The 27,415-nt window shown below is 39.9% G+C and overlaps 1 protein-coding gene across 9 annotated transcripts in view; it reads left to right on the forward strand.

Moving 5' to 3' along the window:
* LPAR1 (lysophosphatidic acid receptor 1) overlaps nt 1–27,415 on the forward strand; it is a 146,271-nt gene that overhangs the window by 61,239 nt on the left and 57,617 nt on the right. For 7 of the 9 annotated variants that reach the window (XM_025888651.2, XM_025888652.2, XM_073876564.1 and 4 more), the window contains 2 exons: nt 3,670–3,829; nt 25,952–26,699. In XM_025888651.2, coding sequence (XP_025744436.1) covers nt 3,785–3,829; nt 25,952–26,699 — 793 coding nt within the window. In that variant the 5' untranslated portion in view covers nt 3,670–3,784. Of the gene's footprint in view, nt 1–3,669; nt 3,830–10,187; nt 10,315–16,770; nt 16,858–25,951; nt 26,700–27,415 lie in introns of those variants that run through there. The other 2 variants (XM_073876567.1, XM_073876568.1) reach the window with 2 other exon arrangements.

Here is a 27,415-nt window from a genome sequence, read left to right on the forward strand (position 1 = left end):
AGGCCTAGGGAAGGAGCCAGCATCAGCTGCAGAAGTAAACAAAGGGGAGTTTGCCTCAGAACCAAAGACTTTCTTTTAGGTATTTGGTGTGGCACTCAGCAATTACTAAGGTCATTGTCACTTGGCAAGATTGCCCATGTCAGAAGGCAGATGGTAGGGTTTTTTCCCACACGTTTTCTGGGGCAGTCATCATGGCCACATGTAAATCAGAAGTACATACCGCCGGAGATGACTTGCTCGGTTGAAGCCAGGAAGGCCATCTAAGGGGTGAGTGTATTTGAAATGTACACCAATGCTTCCTGGCTTCACTCCATCCACCCCTCATCCCTCTGAGCTAGGAGTATCATTATGAGTCTGTTAGGGTCTCATTTGCTTATTTTCTGTCCATTCAGTGCAGTTTCCCATGAAGGGGATGTTGTACCTTAGTCCTTCTGTCAGCCTCCCATGTTGATTCTTTTTAGTATATTTTTCTGAAAATTCAAACAATAGCTGGGTTCCATCTGTGGCTTCTAGGGCTGATTCACGATATTTCCTATTCTTAGAGTCAGTTGGTGATTTCTCTAGTAATCTGGCACAGGGGAATGAGTCTATGTAGCTTTCTTACTTATGGATTGTATTTCGTACATCTGTTTTGAATCGTAGGGAGGGATAATGAGTTAATTCATACTCAATGACTATAGAGGAATAGATGAATGGGCCAGTAAATGAATAAGTGATGGCTGATCTTTTGCAAGTGAAGGGCATGAGAAGTGGTTTGTGGTTTGGGGAAGAATGGTACAGATCAGAAGAGATGCCTAGAATGGAGAATGAAGAGAAGTAGAGAAGGAGGGCAAGGGCAACAGTTATGACCGAAAGGCAGCTGGGGTCAGCAGGGCCCTTTGCTCTGTGACTCTCTCTAGCTGGAGCGCAATCTTCCAGCTCAAGCGAAGGAAACGAGAGCTGGATCCATGGCAGGTTGGAAGGACTACAGGACAGGCATCCAGATACCTGGAAGAGTTCAGAGAGGGATGAATTTGTTCAGAAATTCAGTGCGATGCTGTGGTTGACGTTGCGAGGCCTGGGACAGCGGGAGACTCGTATGGTCACAGTGAGACCGCTTACTTGGTTGGGGACCGAATGGCAGTATGTAGGATGTCATCTTGTCTCTCCCCCCATGATCTGTGCACTTCGGTAAATAAGCTGGGAAGTACATAGGTTTTATAAATGTAATTTTAGCCCTTCACTTCCCCAAGAGAGCTGATTTATACCCTTTGCGGTAGTATTGCTTAGGCCTTGCAGTTTTAGAGTTAAGTTAACCATATGCCATTTCATAAAGGACTCCCATCATGTAAGAAAAGGTTCCACAAAAGCCTCACAACTCGATAGGTCTGCTTTAGGAGAAAGCAGTTAAGTTTCTGCCTTATTTTCTTGCTTGCTTCTTGAGTATAGGAAACTAAGAATCTGGGCTAGCTCTTATGCGTCTCAAGGATGTCTAAGGGGCCGTGTGGCTTTGGTTATGTATGCTACACAAACTTGTAAAGCCTCAGGGTTCTTGTCCATGAAGTGAGTTAACAATATGCGCCTTAACCTGTATGCGAAATGAGTTTCTCAGCGCCCAGCATCTCCTAGGCTTTCATTAAATCCCAGTGTGGTTATTCATCTTTCAGGCAAGTCTCTGTACTCGGAGTATTGAAAATCTTTTAAGGTCATATTGCTTAATGACTTAGATATTGGACCCGAGCACATAGTGTGAGTCTTTCAGAATAGAATCTCACTTGCCTGCTTATTTTGTTTTTTTGGTTATCATGCTATTTATATATTCATCTGTCTCTACCCCACATATGATAGAGTAAGATGATGTGAATTATAAATAACGTGAGAAGGAAAGAGAAAAAATAAAAAAAAAGGAGGGGTGGGGACAAATGATGCCAGGAATAAGTTCAGTACAAAACAGTGCACCATGGGGGTCCTATAATTTTCTCAGTGTAGGCTTGGCAGTCAAGCAAAAAGGCACTCCCCTATACATAGACCTTTCTCCCAGGCTGTTCACTTAGATTCGCGGTTTGATAAACAACAGGTCTTTTTTCCCCCCCTAAAGCTAGGATTAAGGAGAACATTAAGGCACCTAAGGAATTTAGTGTTGAATGTTATACCAAAATACTTTGACAGCTTTACCCCTTACCTGTTAATAACTATAATCACTCTAACAGAGAAGAGAAAGTTAGGAAGGAGCCATAGTTTTATTTATTTATTTATTTATTTTTAAGGAGCCATAGTTTTAAATAAAACCTAAAGTGATGGAAACTCTAGTATTGAAGGGTAATATGCAAAGACAGGATAAAAGTCCAGAACTTCACATTCATAGACGTTGCTGCCAAACCTAAATTATTTCTTAGGACACAGTTGTGAGCTTTTGTGACTTGCCCGACATCATCCATCTGGGACAGAGTAGTGCCCGAGAATTCGGTGTTCAGAAGCCTTGGATTAAATGTCCAGCTCAAGAGTTAAATCTTTACTTCTGCTATAATGGAAAGTATCATCTTCCAGTAGTTGAGACGTGTTGCGGTATCATCTTGCATGCTAGTGAAACGAGAAAGTATATTTCCAGACAAAAGCTCCCTGAGGTCAGAGGCTGGCTCAGTTTTATACATTATGCTCCTGGTTCACTGTAGATGTTTAATAAATATCTTTTGAATAAAAGAAAAGATATCGTTAGGTGGTCTGAAAACAACCTAAAAATGAGAACTTTTCTTAGAAGGGAAGACTTTTCGTAAATTCTTAAAATGAAAAAAATTCCCCATGGATCTAATTGCAGTGTGGAAACAATCATACCGGTCTTTGGACAGAACTGGGGCCATGCTTTACTGCAGAGAATTCAGCACCTTTTTGAGTTTCCTTAATGAATATATCAGTAACAGGAGACTTGTTTATATTTTGTACCTATCTAGCCTCCTCTCTCCGAGGATGTCAAAAAGGCTGTAGAAATGCCCTCACTCTTCCCCCACTCGTGGGCAAGACGGAAGAAGCCCCCCCCCCCCCCCAGTTGGAGTACTTGATTCATTCTTGTAACTGACTCCTGTAACTTTGGGATGTCTTGCCTTTCTTTAATCTTAGTGGTGACTAAGTTTCCTGAGGAAGTGTAAGCATGGAACATACTCACTGTCTTATATATTCCATATGAGACTGGGAATTGTTTGTGGTTCCATTCCTGCTTCTGTTGTTAACGAAATGTGGGACTGTAGTTCCGTTCTTCTCCACACCTCAGTTTTCCATCTGCAGATGGGTACACTTGAACTGGTGATCTTTAAGACCCTTGATGGTCTTATTCTCTTTGCCCTTTGTATTTAAACGGCAGTTATCAATCGTGGGTCCTTTATTGTTGAATGATGGAATGATGTCTCCACTGGGCCCCCTGTCCCCAGCTTTACAGCTTGAAATGGCCTCCTCAAAATATCTAGCTAGCAAGGACAGCTGGATTCGGACTTCTGAAAATACATCCACCTAACATGATTTGGCTGAGTGGGACCGGAGTCCTGGCTCTGAGATGTTCGATGCTCCCTTCTGGGTACTTTTCATTAAGCTAGGAGTTGGTACATGGTACGGGAATTTTTGCTTCCTCTGGCCAGTGGTACTTCACTCCCACGCCCTAGTCCTTTCAGGCTAAATGTGGATTTTCCTGTCCTTTTCCAGGTACACAGTTTCTCCTAGCATGACCGTGATCTGATCAACAACTAAGGTAACTTGACTCCTGTGTCTGGCACTGCTGTGCTGGGGCCTGGTCACTGCCCACAACTACAGAGCGGCCATGGTTGCTGCCTTCACTTCAACCCCTGTAAATTCACAACCACAGGTAAGTGATTCAACCTCACTTAAGTTTGGGCTAATCTTAGTTTCATCAGATATGTAAATTGAATTTCAGAAGGTGTGTCTGACTCTAGGGATGGTGTGCAACCTTCTAGTGATCATTTGGTGGGCATTTGGATAACAGTGCTTTCGTGAGGGAGGTGCTACTGAGTTCAAGAAGCAGCTGGAACAATGAGCAAGTGATGATAGCAGCCCAGCCTCTGTGTGTCGGGGTCTTGGTTTTCAGTGCTTTGAATGTCTGGCTGTTCCGATAGGCATCAAATTCCCAGTCAAGACAGTTGACGGTCAATCCTGCTGCTTTCCCTCTCTCAGCTTTTTTAGGGTTTTAATGAACTGTCTCAGAACAGATCTCATCTTGGACGTTTTCTGAATGCAGTCTCATTGTCTGCTTCCTCTAATTACTATTTTGCCTTGACCTGTTCTAGGAGCTTTGAAAAGAAGATGCACCTCCAGGAACTTGTGAACAGTAGTCACACGTTACTTTTTCTGTGCAGTGAAGAGCAGTTACGTGGCAAGAACATTGCCTGCAGATTATTTTACAATCAGATCTACTAGGGTAGTAACTGGATTCTTTCCATTTTAGCAGGAAGTGTGGTCTAGTGGGGAAACAGCCTTTGCAAGCATTAGGCCTGAAGTCACATCCTGATGGTTGGATGGCCTTCATCGTGCTGACCTCGCTCAGCTTCCATGTCTTCTCATGTCACCATACTTCATGGGATGGTTCTATGGATTAAATGGTGGGATATACACAGAGCACATAGTAGGTGCTCAACAACTGGTTTCCCATCTGCTCTTCCTTCATCTTCTCCCCCTTTTAGAGTGTGACCTTCCCCATCTCATTCATGATCATCTTTTTTTTTTTTTTTTTAAGATTTTCTTTATTTATTTGACAGACACAGCGAGAGAGGGAACACAAGCAGGGGGAGTGAGAGAGGGAGAAGCAGGCTTCCCAAGGAGCAGGCAGCCCGATGTGGGGCTCGATCCCTAGACCCTGGGATCATGACCTGAGCCGAAGGCAGACGTTTAATGACTGAGCCACCCAGGCGCCCCCATGATCATCATTTTCAAGCCAAGGTTAAAGAAAAAAAGTATACCCTTGAAAAAAGAGCCATATTGTTTGAAGTTTAAATCTTGATGATACAGAATGTTTTTCCACACTTTTTTTTTTTTTTTTTTTGGTGTGTGTGTCCTGTATCGTTTTTCAGGCTACTAGATTCTGTATGTATTTCAAGGTAGGGGTATGTGGAGGAGGGAATGGAGAAGGGGGAGGGAGAAGGGAGCGTTTTTACTTCATGTATATATAAATGCTTCTTGTCTCTTCTAAAAAAAAAAAAAAAAAAGACCTTGGAATTGGATCATCTGGTTAAAGTCCTCCTGTTACTTAAGATTTTAAAACATTTGGTATTTTCCAGAAAGTTTAGTGTGACCACCATCGTGTGTATTTCTCTGTCTGGCAAATGGATCTTGCTTTTTCAGCATTTCATTGACTTGGGCTGTTTGGTTTCCATTCCCCTCAGTAGGGTTTTTGGTGCTGCAGAGACTTCATGAGTGGGTGATGAGATTTAGTGCCCGTTACCCGAGGTCACCACGTCGGAGTCTGCTGTGGTGGTCCCCAGGCAGCAGCCATTCTGAGCCTTTGGTGAAGTGAGTTAGGCCCTAGCACAGGTTTTCTGGGCAAGGGTTGCAGCCCCTGGGTCTCGCTGGTGCATTTTTCAGCATCTCCAGGAGGAGCATCTTATCCACATGCCTCTTTCCTTGTACACAAGCTACTATCAGCTGGCGAGCGCGAGAATATTTCTCAATGACTCACTTAATGAAAATGTTTACACCGCCCAAGGTTGGAAGATGTTGTATTTAATATAAACACTTGGGGAAAATATGGGCTCTTGTAAATCCTCTGTGGGAAGGTAAATTGGTACAGGCACTCTGGAAGGTAATTTGATAGCATCTATTAAAATTCTGTCCCTTTGCATATACCCTCTTCCCATCTCAGTAACTACATTAGAAAAACACCAAGGAGACATGCATAGAGATACTCACTGAAGCATTAGTTGAAGGCCAAAAAGTACAAAACTTTCTGAATATACGATAGTGGAATGGCAAATTCAGGCTTGCTGATATGCTTTAAGTACCATGTAGCAGTTAAAAAAAATGATAAATATATATCTCAACACAGCTGTATCTCCCTAAGATACCTGATGGAGGAAAAAGAAAGTAAAATGCAGACTAATTCAGGAAGATATCATTCAAACTGTAAAACAAGATCATATGTTTTTAGGGATGACCATATGGTACATTAATGTAAGCACGTAGTAAAAGGTCTAGAAGATACATTGTCAATGGGAACGATGTTTTCTCCAAGAGTGCAAAATTGGATCTGGGGAGATAGAAAAAGTCCCTCTAAAGTTTAACCCTACCTGATGACATTCTATCCCTTAATATTTAATTTCTCTCATTAGGGAGAATTTAAATTTAAGTAAAATTTTCTCATTGAGAATTGCCAGTTGGGGGGGAAGAAAAGTCAAACCCTGGGCTGGATGTGCAAGGGCTCTCCAGTCACACTGCCTGGGGTTTAACTCCTGGCTCCAGCGTTTACTACCTGAGCCCGTGGGGGTGGGAGAAAGGTATCCACCCTCTGAGGGCCTCGGTTTCCTCATCTGCAAACTGAACATAAAAATTACAGAACCAACTTCATAGGATTGTTTTAAGGGTGAAATGAGGTAATATGTATACAACTTAGAACAAAATCTGGCACATAGTGCTCAGTACATCTTAGTTAATAGTGTTCAACAAGCTCACTGTGGCAGGCCTGGGGAATCCAAGAATAAGGAAGAGAAACAGGGTTTAGAAATGTAGTGGGAAACATTCAGACAGGGAAACAAAAAATTAGCGGTGTCACACCTGCTAGGATAGAAGTATGGGGACTTTAGAAGTAAAGCAAAGCAGCCAGGGAAAGGCTTCTGGAAGGAAGACTGCCAGGCTGGGAGCTAATGTGTCCTTCCTTTGACAAGGAGGAGAAACATTTGTGAATGTCGAATGTCCCAAGGGGAGAGCGAGAGCACAGCATTTGGAGGTTCGTTCAGGATAGTTGCCGTCTGCTGAGGTGTGAGCTTGCAAGCAGAGATGTGCTAGAGCCAGCCAAGATCTGATTGTTAAGTTTTCAGAAACTGTGTGAGCCAATTGACTTCATGCTTGTAGCTTGCAATCAGCCAGGGTGGAGTATTTAACCATGGAAATTGGCACACAGTCCCTGACTCTTAAGAGCCCATTGTTAGATATTTATCAGCATACCTCTGCTTGTAGAGGAGGTAGATGGGGTAGGTTACAAGGTTGGAGAAGATTCTTGCAGCGCCTTGCAAGCTACATTGAGGAATTGAACATTAATCTTTTTTTTTTTTTTTAAAGATTTTATTTATTTGACAGAGCAAGAGCAGGAAGACAAGCAGGGGGAGTGGGAGAGGGAGAAGCAGGCTTCCCGCTGAGCAGGGAGCCCGATGTGGGGCTTGATCCCAGGACCCTGGGATCATGACCTGAGCCGAAGGCAGACGCTTAACGACTGAGCCACTCAGGGCGCCCCTTGAAATCTGTGTAGCTTTGGAGTCTTGGGGCTGGGTTCAAACCCTGACTTTCGACAGTCCTATTGAACAAGTTCATTAATTAATCTCAACGAGGGTAGCAAGTCCCATTATTCTTAACATAACGCTGGGAACACGTAGTCTCTGATTGTTGGAGGAACCCAAGCCCACCTGGAAGTAAACAAGGGGATTAGGTCCCAGGAGCTTACTCTTCTGGAGAGCTGCAGATCCCTGGGTCACTTCGTTCCCAGGTCCTCTGGTCAGCGATGCACCTCGTGATGATCTGTATGTCTGTTCTTCACATGTAATTTGTGTAGTCAGATTTTAGTCCCAGGCTGACCTGCCTTCGCCCCCGAGTCTGTATGGATGTCTACTCTTCCATTATTAAGGTTTCTCCAGGTTCAGAGAAGGTAAAAGTCTTTTAAATATACTGTCTCCTCAGGCAAAGGTGAAATAAGCAGTTCACTCAATACCTTAACCGGTATTGTCTGGCACATCCACTTGCGTTCTTCTAGAGTGAATTCAGGGACCTGTGTAAAGATAAACTTACATTCGAGTGTGAAAGGCCTGACAATCCTTTTCTGAGGCAAAAACAACAATTAAAAAAAGCTTTTGGTTTTGTTTTCCTCTATTCATTAGGTAACAAAGAGCATTTTCCTAATCAAGGCTACCTAATACTAGATATAAGCTAATTAATATGAACAAATAGCCTGTGATTGTTTCAAACAATAATAGGGAAGAAAGCTTCCATTGTTACTCCGGCTGGGGTTACTGTTTAGTTAGTGAAAGATAGGCCTTGTGCTTTGAAGTGGGACAAGTTTGTATTCCCTGCTTTGCTCCTGACGAGACTGTAAGGCGGATTTTTGTTTTCTCATGTTGAGAAAGCACCTTGTTCTTACGAAGCTAGATAAATACTGAGGCGAAACTGGACTAGCAGCAGCAGGAAGACCGATGTAGCTAAGTTACTGCTGTGTTAGTCCAGGCACCAATAAAGAGTTCCTTGCCCAGGGAAACCTTTAGGGAAATGTTTGCAGATGGGAATACGTTCACCATTAGGTTAAATTAATGTGTTCATATCCTGCAGGTAGGGGCTTGGGATGGGGTGGAGGTGGGATAGGAAATAAAGAATCTTGCCACTCTTAATGGCCGGTTTCTGTTTCTAGAATTCTGGTTAGCAGTACTTTAATTGTGCTTCATCCAACCATGGGTGGAGTATGGATTAAGAGTTGCATATTCCTTTTGAATGGAAGGGTCAAGTGATTCACAACATGCATGAATGGTTTGGCCTTTCTCAAACCCAGGACTGGTGTTGAGAATTTCAAAGGTATTCCGATTCCACACTGGGGATTCCAATAAGGGAGGACTCTGTTCTAGCTGTATTTTACAAGGTATTTCATTCTGTCTGTCATTTGTGAAGTGGCTATCTTGGTTTTGAGCGTGGGAAACAAAGATATTTTTATCCCTCCGAGTGACTTCCTATAGCTTTCGTTAAAGACATGAGTTTGGGTAGGGAGGTACTCAGTGTCTTAACAGATTGCTCCTCTGGTTCATATCCAGTGTTCTGATGTAACACAAGGTCTCGACTTGTCTTTGGAAGACAGGCGTTTTTGAATATTACCAATAGGTTCCTCTAACAAAATCCATCATGTTTCCAAAAGGTATGTTCTAGAGGTTTCATTTCTGATGTTAGAGACTGGATACTTTTGGAGTACAGCAGTTGAATTCCATATTAAGTGGGTTGCATTTTTTGAGATTGAAAGACTTCTGTGTTTGTCTGGTTTTTAGAACTTTTTATGATGACAGTTTTCCCAAACATTCACAAAAATAAAAAAGCATAACATAACGAATCCCAGTACAGCCATCACCTAGATTCAACAGTTATTGGTATTTTGCCCTACTTGTTTCACTTGCTCCCATTTCGGGGGAGGAACCACTGTAAAGCAAATGCTTGGCATCGTGTCCTCTCACCTTGACCCTTGTCCATCAATATACATCTCTGAAAATAATTCAGTTCTATAACCACAGTACTGTTAGCACATTTAACAAAGTTAAAAACAACTCCTTAATGTCATTTTATACACATCCATATTCAGGTACCCCCAATCGCTTTTCCAAAAAGTGGTTTTGCACTTATGTTGTCTTTTAAACATATCGCTCAGATCAGTTTTCTCTAAGACTATTCGATCACTTTTTAAGGTTTAAAAGGCAGTTCCATTTCCTCCCTTTATTCTCTAAGTGGGAGGTAGATTGACATATGAACCAGAATATTTCACCACTGAAGAATAAGAAAAAATGAGACCTACACGGAAGGCTCCAAAGTAAAAGAATGATTGTAATTGTTAAATTGTCAGTCTCTGAAGTAAAGGATCACAGATGGCTGGAGAGTGCTTTTAGACTAAAGTGTGAATAGTTGGAGCATGAAATATATTTCCAGTGCCACACAGTGAAGACACAGCGTCGTCTGGCTTCATCTAACATGGAATTGAGAAAAGAGAATCCCTGAGCTGAGATATAGGTGAATTTTGGTTCAAGTCCCAACAGCTAGGGCAAGTTTCAATATAGGTATCTCTTTCAGTTTTATTTTAATCTCTAAAGTTCAAGTAATATACACTGTGCTCCCAAGTTTAAATGGCAAAATAGCTGTGAAGTCCTTTATCTGTTTAAATGGCAAAGTATCTATTAAGTACACTCGCAGCCCCTTAGTTAGATATGTGACATATATTATTTCCTTCCTTTCCTCTCCACAGTTATTCTGAGAATTCTTTACAGGGAGAAGGTGGCTACCTCTGCGTATGGTCTGTGTATATGATGTGCTCACGTAGTATGCCAGAAGATCCATCAGAGGAAAGCCAAGTTAGATAAACAGTCCAGGGAAAACGCCAGCACGTTGCCAGAGGTAATTGCATACATAGATAAACACTGAGGTTTCTGACTTACTCTATCTTGAACCGTGTTTCTCTTAGAGGTAAAATGCGTTCTCATATTGCAATTTAAAATCATTTCTGCTCTCTTTTGTGTTTATAAGCTCAGATAAAGCTTGATAGGATATTTTATTTCAGAATATGAGGGCATATTTTTCCCCCCAAACTAACTTAAGTAAAATAAAGGTGGGGAAAGAGGGATAGGGAGTTAATTAGCTCACATGACAAGAGGTCGTGTGATTTAAAAAAAAAAAAAAAATTTATTTTTTTTCTTTAGGTAATCTCCACATCCAGTGTGGGCTCAAACTCACAACCAAGAGTTGCATTCTGTACCGACTGAACCAGCCAGGCACCCCGAGGCCATGTGATTTTTTTTTTTTTTTTTTTTTAGAGTAGGTCCAGACAGTGGTGATTGGGAAGTGTTTAACAATTATACTCATTTTAATACGTTTGAATTTTAATTCCATTATAGGTAACATAGTGTTACATTAGTTTCAGGTGTACAATACAGTGATTCAACAGTTGTGTACATTACTCAGTGCTCATCATGACCGGTGCCCTCCTTAATCCCCATCACCTGTTTCCCCCAGCCCCCCACCTGCCTCCCCTCTGGACCGCCAGTGTGTTCTCTGTAGTTAAGAGTCTGTTTCATGGTTTGTGTGTTTGTCTTTTTTTTTTTTTTTTTTTTTTACTTTTTGCTCATTTGTTTCTTAAATTCACATATGAATGAAATCATATGGTATTTGTCTTTCTTTGACTTATTTTGCTTAGCATAATACCCTCTAAGTCCATCCACGTTGTTGCACCTGGCAAGATTTCATTCCTTTTCATGGTTGAGTACTAGTCCAGTGTGTGTGTGTGTCCATTCATCTATAGGAGGGCACATTTTGAATTTTCTACTCATACAACAAAACTGTACAAAGATAACTGGGTACAAAGACCTTTCATGTTTGCTGCTTTTTCTTTCTGATATTTTCTTTTTAGTTCATTTAGTCTTTAATAATTAATGGAGCTACCTCTTTATCCTTCAAAAGGGATGTGATTTTCTCACTCTTCCTTCCCATTCTGATGCTCTTTGCTTGCCTGTTTTCCTTTTTGCATGCCTAGCTTCTCCAGCTATTTTTCTTTGAACTTTCATTACAGCTTTTCCAGGAATAAACACTAAGGTGGGGCTGGGCACTGGTGTGTTTCCCAGTGGAGGAGAGCATAATCACAGAGTCCAGATTTCTGTCTTTTGAGAACCATACCTTGCTATAAGAAGACTGTCATTTAAAGAATCAGCCTTCATCTGCTGTGTGTGATGATATAGCTATTTCATAATTGCATGGCATCCCTTAAGAACTGCCCTTCAGTTAAACTTCTCTCACTTCATAAGTGGTAATCCTAGGCAGGTGCAGGCTGGGAGAGAAGTGATAGTGGATTGTTGCCTGCTCCTTGGCATCAGACAGAATGTTCGTGAAAGGGTCATGGAGTAGATTGAGTTTTTGAAAGGCTAGGTTGGCAGTAAAGTAATCCTCAATGATTCAGATTCGCTTTGGGAGCAAAAATCTCCAGTCTCAGAGGAGGAGGGTTAGGATATGGTTGAACTAGGTAGCTGCCTGATGTAAAAATATTTGCATTTAGATGAACCCCACCAGCCTGCATGGGGAGGTTTTGGAGGCTTAGTTGAGACCTGGAAAGAAGATCCATTCATCTGGGTGCAGCTTTGAGCCCCAACTTTAAGGACTTTGCACACTCCAGAACTCTGTTTAGCATGACCTTAATTGTAGTTGATTAGGTTACCAAAGAAATCTGGCAAAAACAGTGGAGGAGAGGACCCAGAAGAACCCTATCCCTGTGGCTTGTGTTCTGGGCTTATCTCTGACATGCTGGATTGTGTGGGTGACCAGTGGGAGCTCGGAACTCGGCAGTTGTGGTTAGGCAAAGATCCTACTATTCCTGTGAGACACGTCATGGTGGAGACTTAACTGCTCATTAGCCCATTGTCTCATTCAGGATTAGCTTGGAAAACTAGGATGACACTGAACTTGCAGATGGGGATTCAATTCCGTGGTAGTGGAGCAAGCAAATGTGGAAGAAACAAGGTGGCATGATAGGGAATCTGTGAGGATTATGGCTGTAGCTATACCATGATGTTTAGCTTTTTCAGATGATGTATCAGGAATATACATTTATTCTTAGAACTTTTTTGCATATTTTCCTTAAAAATTAAAAAACCAATAAAGTATTAAATGTGGCTGCTTTTGGATGCACATTTTATTGCTTTCTCTAGTCATAGAAAAAGAAAGACAAGCTCTGTAGGAATAAAAGAATACATAAGTGTAAGTGGCAGAATACAGCAAAGACTTAAATACATAAATAATCCAACTTTTAAAAATTGAGCACCTGAAACTAATATTATTTATCAGTTATATCAATAATAAAAGAAACAACTGTTAGGTGAGAAAATTATCCAGAGAAGCAATGTGTAAGTACATGAAAAGTATCAAGCACCTAAGGATAATAGATTTGAGATTTTTTGAGATTACTTATCAAACACTAATAGACATTCGAGAAGATTTACATAGATAACTGTATCAGTGGAATGTAAGACTCATTGATTTGATGTCTGTTCCTTGCAAATGCATTTTATAGATTGAATGTGATCACAATAAAAATCCTAAATTTTTTTTTTGGAAACCTCACAAGTTCTAACACTTATATAAAAACAAAAAGTCAAAAGTAACTGATACAATCTTAAAGAAGAACTAGGTGGGAAAAACTCTTCCAGATACCAGAATTTATAATGAAGTTATAATGAATAAGTCAGTGGGATATTTGTATAGGGAGAGATAAAGCATCAGAAGAAACAGACACCAATCCACCCCCATATCGCTGTAAGAAAAAATGAATTGGAACAAGGTAATAAGGAAACATTCTACTGTTAGACTATGAAAAAGAGGGGCTAATGGAAAATAATTTTTTCATTTTCTTCATGGATGAATTACATACTGTTTTCATCTGTGAGTTTCAAGAAAGTTGTGTTTGGAGGTGGTCATTGGTTTATGAGTGTCAAGCTCTCTGGGTTCCTGAATTCAAAAGTTTCCAGAGAACAGATCTCACAGAGACTGTACTCCGTCCTTAAAAGTGGGTGATGTTTTCCTCTCCATTTTTACAGATGAGGAAACTGAGTCCTGAGAGGGGAGTCTTCTATAACCGGCATTTGAACTCAGGTCTCGCTGATTCTAAGGCCTAAGCTCCCAGCTGCTACAAATCTATGATGGCGCTTCTCATTCCCCTTGCTGTCTCCCAGGAAATAGGAAATTGCAAGTGAAGTATCATCCCGTATCTGGGTGTCATTCTTTAATCACACCTTGGGACTGGTGTAGTCTAGCAACAGTACTTGCTGCTACCCTTTCCTGCCCTTCCCTCCGCTCCCTCTTTTATTGAGGGAACAACAGCAGCCCATTTGCTGTGACTCAGACTTAGTTAGCTGTGTGGTTTTTCCGTTTTGTTTTTGTTTTTAATATGTCAAGCGCACAGAAGGGCGGAGAAACTGTTACAATACGGTCGTAGATCTGTTACACAGCTTTGTAAAATCTGAACATTTTGGTGTAATCATTTCAAAATCTTTGGGTCTTGAATAAATGAAACAAATCATTACAGATAAAGTTGAAGTCCCTTGTAGTCTTTGTCAGTTTAATTAACCTCCCTCTTGGCTCAGGTCATACATTGAGATTTGTCATCTCCCTGCATGTGTTGGTGGATATATATACATACGTGGGAAAATACAAACAATATTTAGTATTTCTGCAAATTTTTAACATTCCTAAGAATGGTGTACTGCATTATACTGCACCCACTGCTTTGGTCATCAGCATACGTGAAGTTCTCCATTGTTCATTCTAACTGCATAGCATACCTTTTGTTTAGATTGCAATTTACCCATCCTCCACTTGGCGAATATTTGTGTTGCTTCTGGTATTTCAGTGTTATAGAAGAGTAGCAACGAAAAGTCTTGTGCATGCCTCCTTAGGCACATGTGTGAGTTTTTTCTAGGGTTAGAATCTTAGTCCCATGTATGAACGTGTCCAACCTTAGTGGTTTTTGCCAAACTTTTTCAAAACAGTTGTACTAAATTTTACTCCCACTGACACCAGATGACTGTCCTCACCAACTCTTGATGTTTCAGATGTGTTCATTTTTGCCAACCTGATGGACATAAGTTGTATCTGACTGCAGTTTGTATTTAACTCTCTCTGATTCCTTGAGGAGTAATTATCTTTTCATGTGATTATTGGCCATTAAGGTTTCCTCTTCTGTGAATTACCGATCCTTATCTCCGCCTGTTCTATTGGATTGTTTGGCTTTTCCTTTTTGATTTGTAGGAAGTTTTTACATTTCACTGTAAGCCTTTTTTGAATGCGTTGCCAGAATTTCTTCTAGTTTTCAGCTTTTCAGTCATTATAAAGTTCTTTGCAGCACAGAAGTCTCAGATTTCTAATTAGTCCTATTTTGTCAATGTGTTGGCCTTGTTTGGAAAAATCTATTTGTGGGTTATAAATATATGCCTTATTTTCTTCTAAAAGTTTTAGAGATTTATTTTTCACACGTCTTTATATTACCCGAAATTGATTTCTGTGTATGTGGCATTGATAATCAGTTTATTTTATTTTTTCATATAGATGAACAGTTACGCCATTTTCTCCATTGATGGGTAGAGCATGTCTCTTGTCAAGTTTCTGGCTCTCTATTCCACTGGGCCGTTCAGGTATTTCTGTGACAATATCACAATGTCTTAACTACTATGACTTTAAAATAAAATGTGGCATTCTATAGGGCATCTAGTTCTTTGTCTTCCAAGTTATCCCCAGATATTCTGATTCTTTTATACCTCCGTATCAGTGTTCAGGGAACCTGTCAAGCACCATGATGAATCCTTTGGGATTTTTCATTTTATTGCACTGAATTAATAGCTTAATAGTGGGAATATTGACATCTTAATATCTTTCTCTACCCATAAAATATTTTCTCTCCTTAGGTTTTCTTGTAAGCTTTGAATATTAAGATTTATTCTTAGATACATTAGAGATTTTGTTCTTGCAAATGAGTTCTTCTTAAAATAATGACCTAAAAATATTTTTTCTGGTATTTCTGTAGGAACACAGCTGATTCATGTGACTCGATATTTAATCTAGCAAACTTGCTAAACTCTATTCATACAGTCATCTTTGTATTTTCTATGTAACTGATTATCTCATTTGTGAAAAACAGTAAGTTTTTTCTTTTCCAATTTTTTTTTTCTTACTGTTTGGCTATGACCACCAGTCCATGTTAAAAAGCAGTTGGTAATTTGTTTCATTTCTGTTTTTAAAGGGAATACTTCCATCAACAATGACAATTGCCATGGATCTTTTATCAAGTTAAAGAAGCTCCCTTCTAATTCTAGATTGCAAAATTATCATGAAAGGGCACTGCAATTTGCTAAACACATTATTCTCATGTCTATTGAAATGATCATTGACTTTTTTTCTTTCCTTGAATTTGTTTGGTGAATTATATAATTAGATATTTAAATGTTAGGTCATCTTTGCATTCTGGATTAAACCCTATTTAGTCTTGATTTGTAAAATTATATTTGTATATTTATATGATATATAATTATATGTATGTTCTAATATAAATATATAAATGTATAATATATATTATGAATATATAATATATTTAGGAGCTCTTGTTTATATTCCTAAAAAATACTGGCTAATAATTTCTTTTGCTTTTAACTTCCTTGTTTGTTCTTGTAACATAGGTATGCTGGCTTCATTACAAAGATAACCAAATGAACTTTGAAAATATGAAACCAAAACAATAGGGGCACCTGGGTGGCTCAGTGGGTTAAGTGTCTTACTCTTGGTCTCGGCTCACGTCATGATCTTGGGGTCATGAGATTGAGCCCCACATTGGGCTCCATGCTCAGCATGGAGTCTGCTTGGGACTATCTCTCCTTCTCCCTCTGTCACCCCCACCTCGCCCCCCACCACTGCGCATGCATGTGCTCATGCTCGCTCTCTCTCTCAAGTAAATAAATCTTAAAAAAAAACAAAAAAACAAAAAACAGTACTATCAGGTAATTTTATGTAGGTTTGAAAACAAATGGAAGTACAGTGCTGAGTGGCAGTAACACATAGGATGGGAGCAGAGGCATCATTGGAGGGAAAGGTGCATCAAGGAAGATCACCTTTAGATCGAGTATGCATGTCAAATCTGATACTGTGATAGTCTTTAATCTGATAGGCTTGGGGCTAATCCTGCTTTGGACTGTTCTGGTTCTCACATGTGATGTTCTTCGTGTGTCCTATTCTTTTGGGCGCTGAGTTTGTCTTTGGTGTGCCTGTACTGAGGTCTGCCCCCCCCCCCCCCCCGAGAGGTTTGCTGCATGCTCATGCCAGGCAGTGTGGAGCAGGAGGAAGAGGGTGGGGATATCACACTCTCAGGACCATGGTTCAGGTCATTCTCCTGTGGCTTCACAGACTGGACAGGTAAGTTGAACTTAAGATCACAACTATATGTGATTTATAGGCTTGGGGTCATGACAATGAAGGGAGACTTTTATCTGTTTCCTAGCCTGGAGCCTAAGCGGAGACAGACACACTTCCTTGTTTTCCCCAGTGCAACAGGGTAGATTCCCCACACCCCCCCTCCCCCACCCCCGCTACTCTTTTACTGATAAGGAGATCTTCAAGCCTTCTAGCTTAGTGATTATTCTCAGTTCTAGCTCACTGCCTCGGTCAAGGCTCAGGGCTCATCTTCTTCCCAATAATATTTAATGCCCTGTCTCCATAACCTGACAGTGTGCTGTTGGGGCGGGGGCTATCGCCTTGGCTTGTGGTTCCCTTTAACTCAGTAACGCATTGAGAAGAGTATTATATTTTCTCCATAACCTCTTAATCCTTTTAGTGATTGTTTTTTCATTCCTTCCTCTTAGGACCAACTCAACATTTTCTCTTTGGAGATTTGATAAGTATAATGTTGCCCACTTTATCTCTGCCCCTTGCAAGGGGCTGTAACAGATACAAAGTATTTTCATTAGTGTGCAATTTGCTTTCCATAGTTTCTCTTTACATATGTACACATTCTATTCATATACATTGTTACTTTATAAGAAGTAGCATTTTATGTACCTTTTAAGGTAAACTTTCAAAAATCTTGTAGTTGCCTGTTCTCCACCTATGGTAAGAATTCTAGCTTTCAGGGGCGCCTGGTTCAGTCAGTGAAGCATCTGACTCTTGATTTCAGCTCAAGTCATGATCTCAGGGTTGTGAGATCAAGGCCCGGCGTAGGGCTCTGCTCTGAGCGTGGAACCTGCTTAAGATTCTCTCTCTCCCCCTCTGCCCACCCCCCTAAAAAAAAGAATTCTAGCTTTCAAACATTTTTTGTTTCTGTCAGCATTGTTTTGTGGCCCGTTTTCTAGTTCTAGTGGCAGATCCTTTCACTTTTTTTTGTTTCTAATTTGAGGCTCTAAATGGGGTGAGAACTATTTTTCTTAATAGAGACTTATTGCATTTAATTCTGTGCTCTTTTCTAATTTTTTTTTTTTTTTGGAAGGGGGAAGAAATGTGTAGAAGGCCTGATTATTTTAGATTGAAGAAATTGAATTGCAGGGGCCTAAGAAAGCATTCATACCTTGCTTTACAAATAAGAAAAATCACCATTCCAGGCAGTTACGGGACTTACTGAAGACTGGTTAGCTGTCCCCAGCAATCGGAATCGGGAAGAAGCTTTCACTCCATTGTTGTAGTTTAGCAGAAGTGGGAAACTAAGCTTGATTTATGTCTTAATGACTGGTTCTTTATCCAGCATAGAGTAAAATCTCCCTTTTAGAATGTCAGTTGCATACACACTTTTTATCTAAATAGTTACTAAATCACAAAGGTTTAATTACCAGTCTGTGAGCTTGTGCCAAGTGTTCTCTTTTCCACCTGGCCAATGACTAAATTATTGTCTCAGGAGATTAAAAAACCACACTGGGTGGACTGTGAGAGGACCTGCAGCAGCCAGCAGGGGTATTTGATACCCCTGCAAAGCGTAGTGTCGTGCAATGCCCCGCCCCTACCTGCATTCCGTAGATGTGTGTGGGTGCGCAAACAAGTACATGAAGTGCATAGTGAAGATGAACACTGTATGTGCCCCTTTAGAGTTCAGGCTTGGCAGAATTGTTATGACTTCTTTCGAGATCACATGATAGGGTGAGGTAAACTTCTCAGATTGGGAACATCTGCTCTGCAGAGCAGCCAAGAGGCCTCCTCCCTCCGGCCCATCATCCTGAGATGTAATTGGTGGATGTGAAAAGAGCCTGAATGTGGACTTCTCTTTTTAGCATCGAGGACAATATTTTTGGAATAATCCTGTTTTATTTACATCTTTGTTCCTTGGGCAGTGCAGAATTCTGCAACTTTTCTGATTACAGAGAATTTCTAATTACAGTGATTTGGATTTTAGCATTATAAACTTTTTAAAAGTATTGAGTTTTGTCTGGTCATATTTTTGTTTTCCCTAGATTTCCTACGATAAATATAATTATTCAATGAGGTGGTTTTTAAACATTTTTGAAAATTACTGTTACAACTGAAATAGCACTTCTTGATTCTTTCTTGAGAAAGAAGAGAAAATGAACTTTTACATACTTCTCTCTTTTTTTTAAGATTTTATTTATTTATTTGAGAGAGAGAATGAGATAGAGAGCATGAGAGGGGGGAGGGTCAGAGGGAGAAGAAGACTCCCCGCTGAGCAGGGAGCCCGATGCGGGACTCAACCCTGGGACTCCAGGATCATGACCTGAGTCGAAGGCAGTCGCTTAACCAACTGAGCCACCCAGGCGCCCACTTTTACATACTTCTCCCTCATTTCAAGCTCTTATTGATAAGGTGATTTTAATTCTAGATTGAGTTATTTTTATAAGTACACTGTCGAGAATTATTTTTGATATTTGCTCTAAGTTTTAGAACCACATGAAGAGCAGTGACTTAGACTCCTATGTTTTGGGGCTTTTGATGCTTGCTGCCACTGTTTTTGCTCAGTTATGTTTTTTAGGAAGGAAATGTAGATCACGTTCTTTGTGACCTGCCACATTTCTGAAACCGTTGTATATTATCCTCATATGGGAACATCAGTATAGTTGGTTGTGGAATTTATGGACCTCATTTTCTCCATTTAATGGAGAGTTTGATTGCTAGTGTTCTGTCCTTTGGAATTTTTCTGTCGCAGTAGCTTGGCAATACCCCATTTTGTCTGTTTTTCTCTAGACACTTGATTTATTTGCTTTTTGTTTATTTTTGTTGTTTTTTTATACCTAAAGAATTTTTCTTTACCCTTGAGATTGCAAAATCTAACCAAGCTATATCTGAATTCTAGTTGCTTTTAATTAACTCTGTTTTGTAATTTATATAAACGCAAACCAGTAATCTGAGGTCTTTCTTCTTAAGCAGTAACTTATGTTTCAAGCTATCTTACTTCAGCTTTGTCCTAATCTTTCTTGGATTCCTAGTATAACTAGGAAGCTAGTATAACTAGATGTGTCCCTCTATGTGCCTCCTTTCCTTTTATTCTTGTCATCTCTGACCTTCTCTGAGTGCTGGGTGAATTTCTTCAATATGTCTTCGACTTCCATTTCAAGTTTTCTGGAATTTTTACACTTCATTGCATTGTTTGAATTGCTGTTTTTAATTCAAAGGTTGTTTTTCATCTCTTTGGTGGGCACAATAGCGGTTTTGCGAAGATGTCCATTATTTAACCTCTGGAACCTGTGAATATGCTACTTTACTGGGCAAGATGTGATTCACTTAAGGATTTTGACATGGGGAGATTATCCTAGGTTATCTGGGTAGTCTCAAGTGTAATCACAAGGGTCCCTAAATGTGGAAAGCGGGGGGGGGGGGGGAAGGGGGGGTAGGAAGAGTCGGTGTTAGAATAATGCAGTGTGAGGAAGACTTGATTGGCTGTTGCTGGCTTTGAGGAGGGAAAGGGGCCATGAACCAAGGAATGTGGACAATCTCTAGAAATTGGAAAAGGCAAGAAAAATTCACTGTAGGACCTTTGGAAAGGAACACAGCTCTGCTAACATGTTGATTTTAGCCCAGTGAGAGACCCACTTTGGACTTCTGACCTCCACAATTATAATAAATTTGTATTTAAGCTACATGGTGATTTGTTACAGTAGCAATAGGAAACTATTACAATCTCCATGTAGTTTTTACTGTTTTTTTGCTTTGTTGTGTGTGTGTGTGTTCATGATGGCTTGTTCTCTTTTCAGTGCTAGTACCCTAACAAAGTATTTTGAGAATACAAATCAGAAATATCCTGTAATTTAATCTTTTTCTTTTTACCTCTTTTATTCCCCGCATAAATCTGCTCAAGGAGAGTTGTTTTCTGTTCTTCAGAAGGGTCCTCTCCTCTGAGGTTGCATTTTTGTCTTACTGTATTTGATCTTTTTTTTTCCTGCTTTCTGTATTGTTATAGGCATGACTGCCTGAATGCATTATAGTCCAATCATAGTTGAGTTAGATTCTCCCAGAGCTCAATTTGGGTTTCTGCTTAAATCCCTTGGGTCCTGAAGAAGTGAGAAAGCCTGTTGACACTACCCTGTTGGCCACTCTGCTGGGGTCTCCTTCACCTATACTCCAGGCCTCCTTTTTGCAGATGAAGAGAGAGGCGATTTCATTCTTCTTTCAGTTCAGCCCTGTTACATTCAATCCAGCTGACATTCCTTTGACGTTTTCTCAGGTATATTCTACCCTTACTGTTTTCATTCCAGACATATTTTGTGCTGTCTTGATATTTAGCTGGCAATTTCTATGAAATAGAAAGTTCTTACCCAGAATTCTCTTGATATAGATAATAGTAATTTAGCTCAGTTTTCTTATTTCACAGATGATAAAACTGGGGCTCAAACAATCATGTAAGTTATGTCATTAGATGTGGTATGGTGTTTACTATTCAAATTTTTGAGAGATTAGAGATGGCAGAGGACTTGGATACCTTACATTTGCGGATGTGATATACGGGATACCAGCAGAGAATATCTGTCAGTTTTCTTCTTCTTAGTATATTGTGGCTTCACAAGACAATTTGCACTGTCTTATGTTTTCCTCCTTAACTGTTTAGTTTTCCTAAGTTGGGAAGAGCGAAGAAGCTGCACATACCATCTCTTGACTTTGTTAGCAGTTGGTGTTCAGAAGTTGGAATGCTGTGAAATACTGTGTGCTTGGTATTTGATTTAAAAATGTATTTGTCCAGAGAAAGTAAATGGTTATAGAGGCTAAAGGAGAGTTTTGCATTTATAGTTATAATTTATTTTTTTGTGTATCGTATGTCCTTTGTAGAAAGGAGACTTGTAAACATTTCTGGAATTTATTAATGCAACCAATGTATAATTAGCATCTAATCTAACAGTTGGATGCTGTACAATGAACAAGAAAGTTAGAATATCTGCTTTCATAGGGTTTATGGCCTAGTATGAGGAAGTGCTAATTGAGCAATTATTATACAGTAAGTGTTGTTGAGAGCTAACTGCAGGGAATTGTAGTAGAAAAACCTTGCCTAGACTTGGGGATGTCTGGGGAAACTGACTAGAAAGAATAACCTTTCAACTGCATGAAGAATGAGAGCAAGAGAGCCAGGTGAAAATTGGGGGACGATTGTTCTAAGCCAGTGGGAGTCAAAAGTGTGGTCTGTGGACCAGCAGCATCAGTATCACCTGGGGACTTACTTTACATCTACTGAATCAGAAATTTTCAGGATGTGGCCAGTAATTTGTGTTTTAGAAACCCTCCAAGTGATCTTGGTAGAGAAAACCACTGTTCTGAGAAGCAGAGATGAGAGAGAGCACAAGATGTTACATAGAGCGGAAGAAGAGTTGGAAGTCGTTAATACTTTGAATTGAGGCTGGAGGGCCGGTGAGAACTGATAAGGTCGTTGAAGAGTTTAAGTTTTTATCATTAAGTGCACTTGTAAGCCATTAAAGCATTTTCAGTAGAATAGCTTGGTCAACTGTATCTTTTAGAAAGATCACTAGAGAGGAGATTGGCACTGGGTAGAAAGAACACTTAGGAAACCACTATAGTAATCATGCTGGTGGTGGTAATGATAATAGTAGTAATAATAATAATAATGTAGTAATAATGCTTAGGAAACCACTGTAGTAAGAAAGTAATAGTATTACTACCACTGTAGTGATAATAATTCCGTGAGGATGGAATAGAGAGGTTGAGTAGATGCTTAGCAAGGAGAATATATGGGATTTGGTTATTAAGTAATGAGGATGAGTTTAGCCCTCAGGCCACTGGAGAGAGAGTAGTTCTCTAGCCTCTCTAGCCTCTGGACTAGAAGAAGATGGGAGGAGCAAGTTGGGGATCATGAGGAAGATTATGAGTTTGAATTTGGTTTTAAGCACAGAGACTGAGTACTGAGCATCCTATGGGGTAGTTAATCCAAGATACCAGTAGGCAATTTGATATTTGCCTAGAGCTTAGGAAAAAAGTATGGGTTGAATACATAGATCATGGGAGTATTGGGGTTATATAATTGAGATCTTGGGAGGACATATTAGAAAACTCAGTGAAAATGTGTTGGCTGAGTATATAACTAATGTAGAAATCAATATTGTGTAGAGCATGGGCACCCATCAGAAATGACTGAGAAGGACCGGCCATAGAGAAGAATCAAAAGCCAGGAGACTATGATGTCACGGAAGCCAATGAAAGAGAATTTTCTGAAAAGGGCTTCTCAGTCACATATCTAATGCTCTGAAGACAAGATTGGTGTTACTTTGGGAAGTTATATGGAACTAAAGAATTTAAGGGAGTGGATCTGATGGAGGGGTTGGGGCAGAGGTGCCCTACTATAGTTAATGACAGTATTAGCAAGAGAGAAAGCAATTGGCTATGAAGGAGAAAAATTACCAAAGCTGAAAGGTGAAATGAGATCATGAGGGACTTTCTTTTTTCTTTTAAAAGATGGTGGAAACTAAACTTCCCTGAACATAGATAGGAAAGATTCAGGAGAGGGGAGAGGGAGAGGAGGAGGAGTGAGGGGGGAGTTGGAAGATACAAGGAGGAAGGAAACAATTTCTAGAACAAGGTTCTTGAAATAGTAGGAGTTCACAACACTTGGATGGCAAAAGCTACACCCCTTCTGTTGTAACAGAAGAGGACGAAAGGATGGATTCTTGAATAGGCGATGTTGTCTTTTGTCAAAAGAGAACAGTACGTAAGCTTAAATTAGCCACTGTGGAGAAGATAGAGAATGACGGGGGAAAATCAGACCCCTTGTGCTCCTGAAGTCTCCGTTGAGGTTAGACGTCATGAATCTAGATCAGAATCCATCTGCCAGATATATCGATTTTCTCAAATATTTCTCAGAAGCCTTGGTGTAGGTGTGGAAGTGGCAACCAATTGCATTCAGCCAAGACTGGTGTTATTCCAAGAGACTGTCATGGAAGTACAGTGTGGGGCAAGTAGACTGAAGGAGAAAGGTCTCTTCTTCCTTATCTGAAGTTACAAAATTCAAGGACTGAAAACTGAAGATTTTTTCATAATTCATTTTGTGGCAAAACCTCAGAATGAATTTATGTGAGGCTATTTATAACTTTTATTTAACAAATTTAATGTATAAATATATTTTGCCATAGAAAATAATGTGTATGATTATGGAACGAGGCTCCAAATTTTGATGGGGATTTACATCATCTAAGGATTATCTACTGTGTACGTGTTCTTGAAGCCGGAAAAAAAATTGAATTCTGAAGGATCTGACCTCAGAATCTTCAAGGGGAGACTGTGTTCCTGTGTTATCAATAAAGAGTCAATGAGTATGAGATCTAAGCTGTATAAGGAAAAGGGGGAAGACACAGTAATCCAGTGGGGAAAGGTAGGATGCTTAAGGAAATAGATGACTTCAAAGAACTGATGTATTGGGGATCAAATGAGAAAATTGGAAGAATGGGAAGTGTGGTGAATAATTAAAATGTATCATTTATTTCCAAAGGGAGACAGTTCTGAGTGGTTAGAAAGTTCAGGGTGTGACCATGGGAGTGGGCAGCTGAGTTGTAATGGAATAGGAGGTCATTAGGGATGAGGTCAAGAAACTGAGAGGCAAGAAAATTAGATGAAATAGCCAGAGGACTGGAAAGATTTGTCATGGGAGATGACAAATCAGGTTCTCAGACCTCCTATGAATGAGACTTTTTGGAAAGTATATGAGATTACCAAAATGTGTAAGACAAGGTTTTCACTCTTTTCTTGGGCCATGATCTTAAGAAACAGCTGATAAATAATGATATACATGGTAAGTGTAATGATAGAAACATGATCTAAAAGCTCTTAAAGTCTAAATGAAGAGAGACTAAATGTCTGGACAAGTCAGAAGACTAATCATTTAATAAGCATTTCACACTCTTTAGGAATGTTCAGGGTTTGGTAAACATGCACAACCTATGGATATTCAGTAGAACATTGGATCAAAAATAGTGGTTAAAACGGTCATATTTGTTAAGTCATTGGTTAAACATACAGGATAAAAGGAAAAAGGGCGTGAGCTGTCTTTAAATAATTTCTGATTCTAGGAGTCTCAGACAAACTCAAGACTTCGGGAAAATGATTTATTCTATTTGATGTGTCATTTTCTCATTTCTCCTTTATGTTACTGTTTATTTTCTAATTTTATTTTAATAGTTTTATTGACTACCTATATTCTGTTATAAACTTGCTCAGTCCCTTTTGGATTCAAGTGAGAATAATTAATAAATGAGTGTATTCTAATTGATGCTGAAAAATAAGAAAACACGTAATAAAACATGATCACTTCACATTTTGGAGAAACTTGAAGCACACTTCACTTTTTGTAGAGCAGCACCAAAGTGTCAACTGCTCTTTGGAGGTTACATTAGGTGACCTATTTCTTATGTCCTCCAAAGAGGAAAAAAGTTCTCTAACGTCATAGATTGGTCGACAAATGCTATTCTGGGGATAAGGAGTCGTGGGGGTAGACAGTGCTGACCACAGGAATGTCGAACAGCAAATACTGGCTTTGGGCAAAGCAACTTTGATGCATAGTGACCTCTTTGAAATGTTGGTACTGGTGGTCCTTGTGGGGACTGCATTACAGAGTGTCACAGATCGAACATACTATGTGAGAACAGAAATGCAGAATAATGGAGCAGTAATACCTTATCTATAAACCAACTGTGTTTACAGATTCCCTAAATAACAGGTCAAAATAGGTTTCATAATGGTAAATATTCCAGTTGCAATTCTCTGCACAATTTTTCATCTGTCTCATGTATTTTAGGCAAGATTTCTGGGCCATGTGGCTTTTCTAGTAGACTTCATTGACCTGCACCAAGCACAGACCTTGTCATTTATTTAACTACAACTGTCTTTAATCTTGAGGACAGTAAGACACTGAAAAGCCTTGGGGTTTCAACATAATAGAATGTTATGCAGGATCAGATTTTCAGATTCTTTGCGCGCGCGCGCGTGTGTGTGTGTGTGCGTGCGCCACATTTACCATACTATAAGTCTTTAAATTTGGATCTGTGGTTTCTTCTTTCTTTTTCATCTTTCTTCCTTTCTCTTTTAGTTCACAGCCATGAATGAACCACAGTGCTTCTACAATGAGTCCATTGCCTTCTTTTATAACCGGAGTGGAAAGTATCTTGCCACAGAATGGAACACAGTCAGCAAGCTGGTGATGGGACTTGGAATCACTGTCTGTATCTTCATCATGTTGGCCAACCTACTGGTCATGGTAGCAATCTATGTCAACCGCCGCTTCCATTTTCCTATTTATTACTTAATGGCTAATCTGGCTGCTGCAGACTTCTTTGCTGGGTTGGCTTATTTCTACCTAATGTTCAACACAGGACCCAACACTCGGAGATTGACTGTCAGCACGTGGCTGCTCCGCCAGGGCCTCATTGACACCAGCCTGACGGCGTCTGTGGCCAACTTATTGGCTATTGCGATCGAGAGGCACATTACGGTTTTCCGCATGCAGCTCCACACACGGATGAGCAACCGGCGGGTGGTGGTGGTGATTGTGGTCATCTGGACTATGGCCATTGTCATGGGTGCTATACCCAGTGTGGGCTGGAACTGTATCTGTGATATCGAAAATTGTTCCAACATGGCACCCCTCTACAGTGACTCTTACTTAGTCTTCTGGGCTATTTTCAACTTGGTGACCTTTGTTGTCATGGTGGTTCTCTATGCTCATATCTTTGGCTATGTTCGCCAGAGGACTATGAGAATGTCTCGGCATAGTTCTGGACCCCGGAGGAATCGGGATACCATGATGAGTCTTCTGAAGACTGTGGTCATTGTGCTTGGTAAGTTTTGTCTTGACTTTTAACTTACTTTATGGATTATCAGTGGCTTAATATAAAACCATATTAACTTATGATAGTGGTAGACAAATGAACATACAGGAATTACAAGGGGGATGAGGCACTTTACAACAAATGTCTGGGATGAAGTCAGCATATAAGTCTTTCTACAATTGCAGAATTGGTTTTGGGGAAATGTCTCAGTGATGTGCTGTAAATAATATGATGTGAAAAAGGTCATTAATGAGTTTAGCTATCAAGTATTGGAAATACCGGCTTTTAAAGGGTTTCCTTACAGCCCAAATTGTGTTACCTTTGCCTTGTGGTCTCTTTATTACAGATTTTCAGATAGTAAGAGCTTTTATATAATATGAATAAGCTTTCATATATAGTTTTTATGAGACTCTTTCTAAATAAGTTATCTTTCACATTCTGTAGTCATAACTATAAACATGCTAAAGTTTTGTATAGATTTGCTGCACAAAATAACATTCTATGGCCATCTTTATGGAAATTTATGTTTTCATCAATTTTCTGTTTTTAGTGGTGGAAATTCATATTTCAAGGTGAAGAGCAAGATTTTATTTTCTATACACTCAGATAACTTCTGCCTTTCACTGTTGTTTTTCTTAGATGTAAACTCATGGTAAGGATCAGGGGAATATATTTATTCATTTATGTACTCAGAAAATAGTTCTGAGCACCTAATACGTTCCAGA

This window comes from Callorhinus ursinus, unplaced genomic scaffold, assembly GCF_003265705.2.
Source record: "Callorhinus ursinus isolate GAN/ISIS: 27379988/994484 unplaced genomic scaffold, GSC_fseal_2.0 scaffold24, whole genome shotgun sequence".
Taxonomy (NCBI): Eukaryota; Metazoa; Chordata; class Mammalia; order Carnivora; family Otariidae; genus Callorhinus; species Callorhinus ursinus.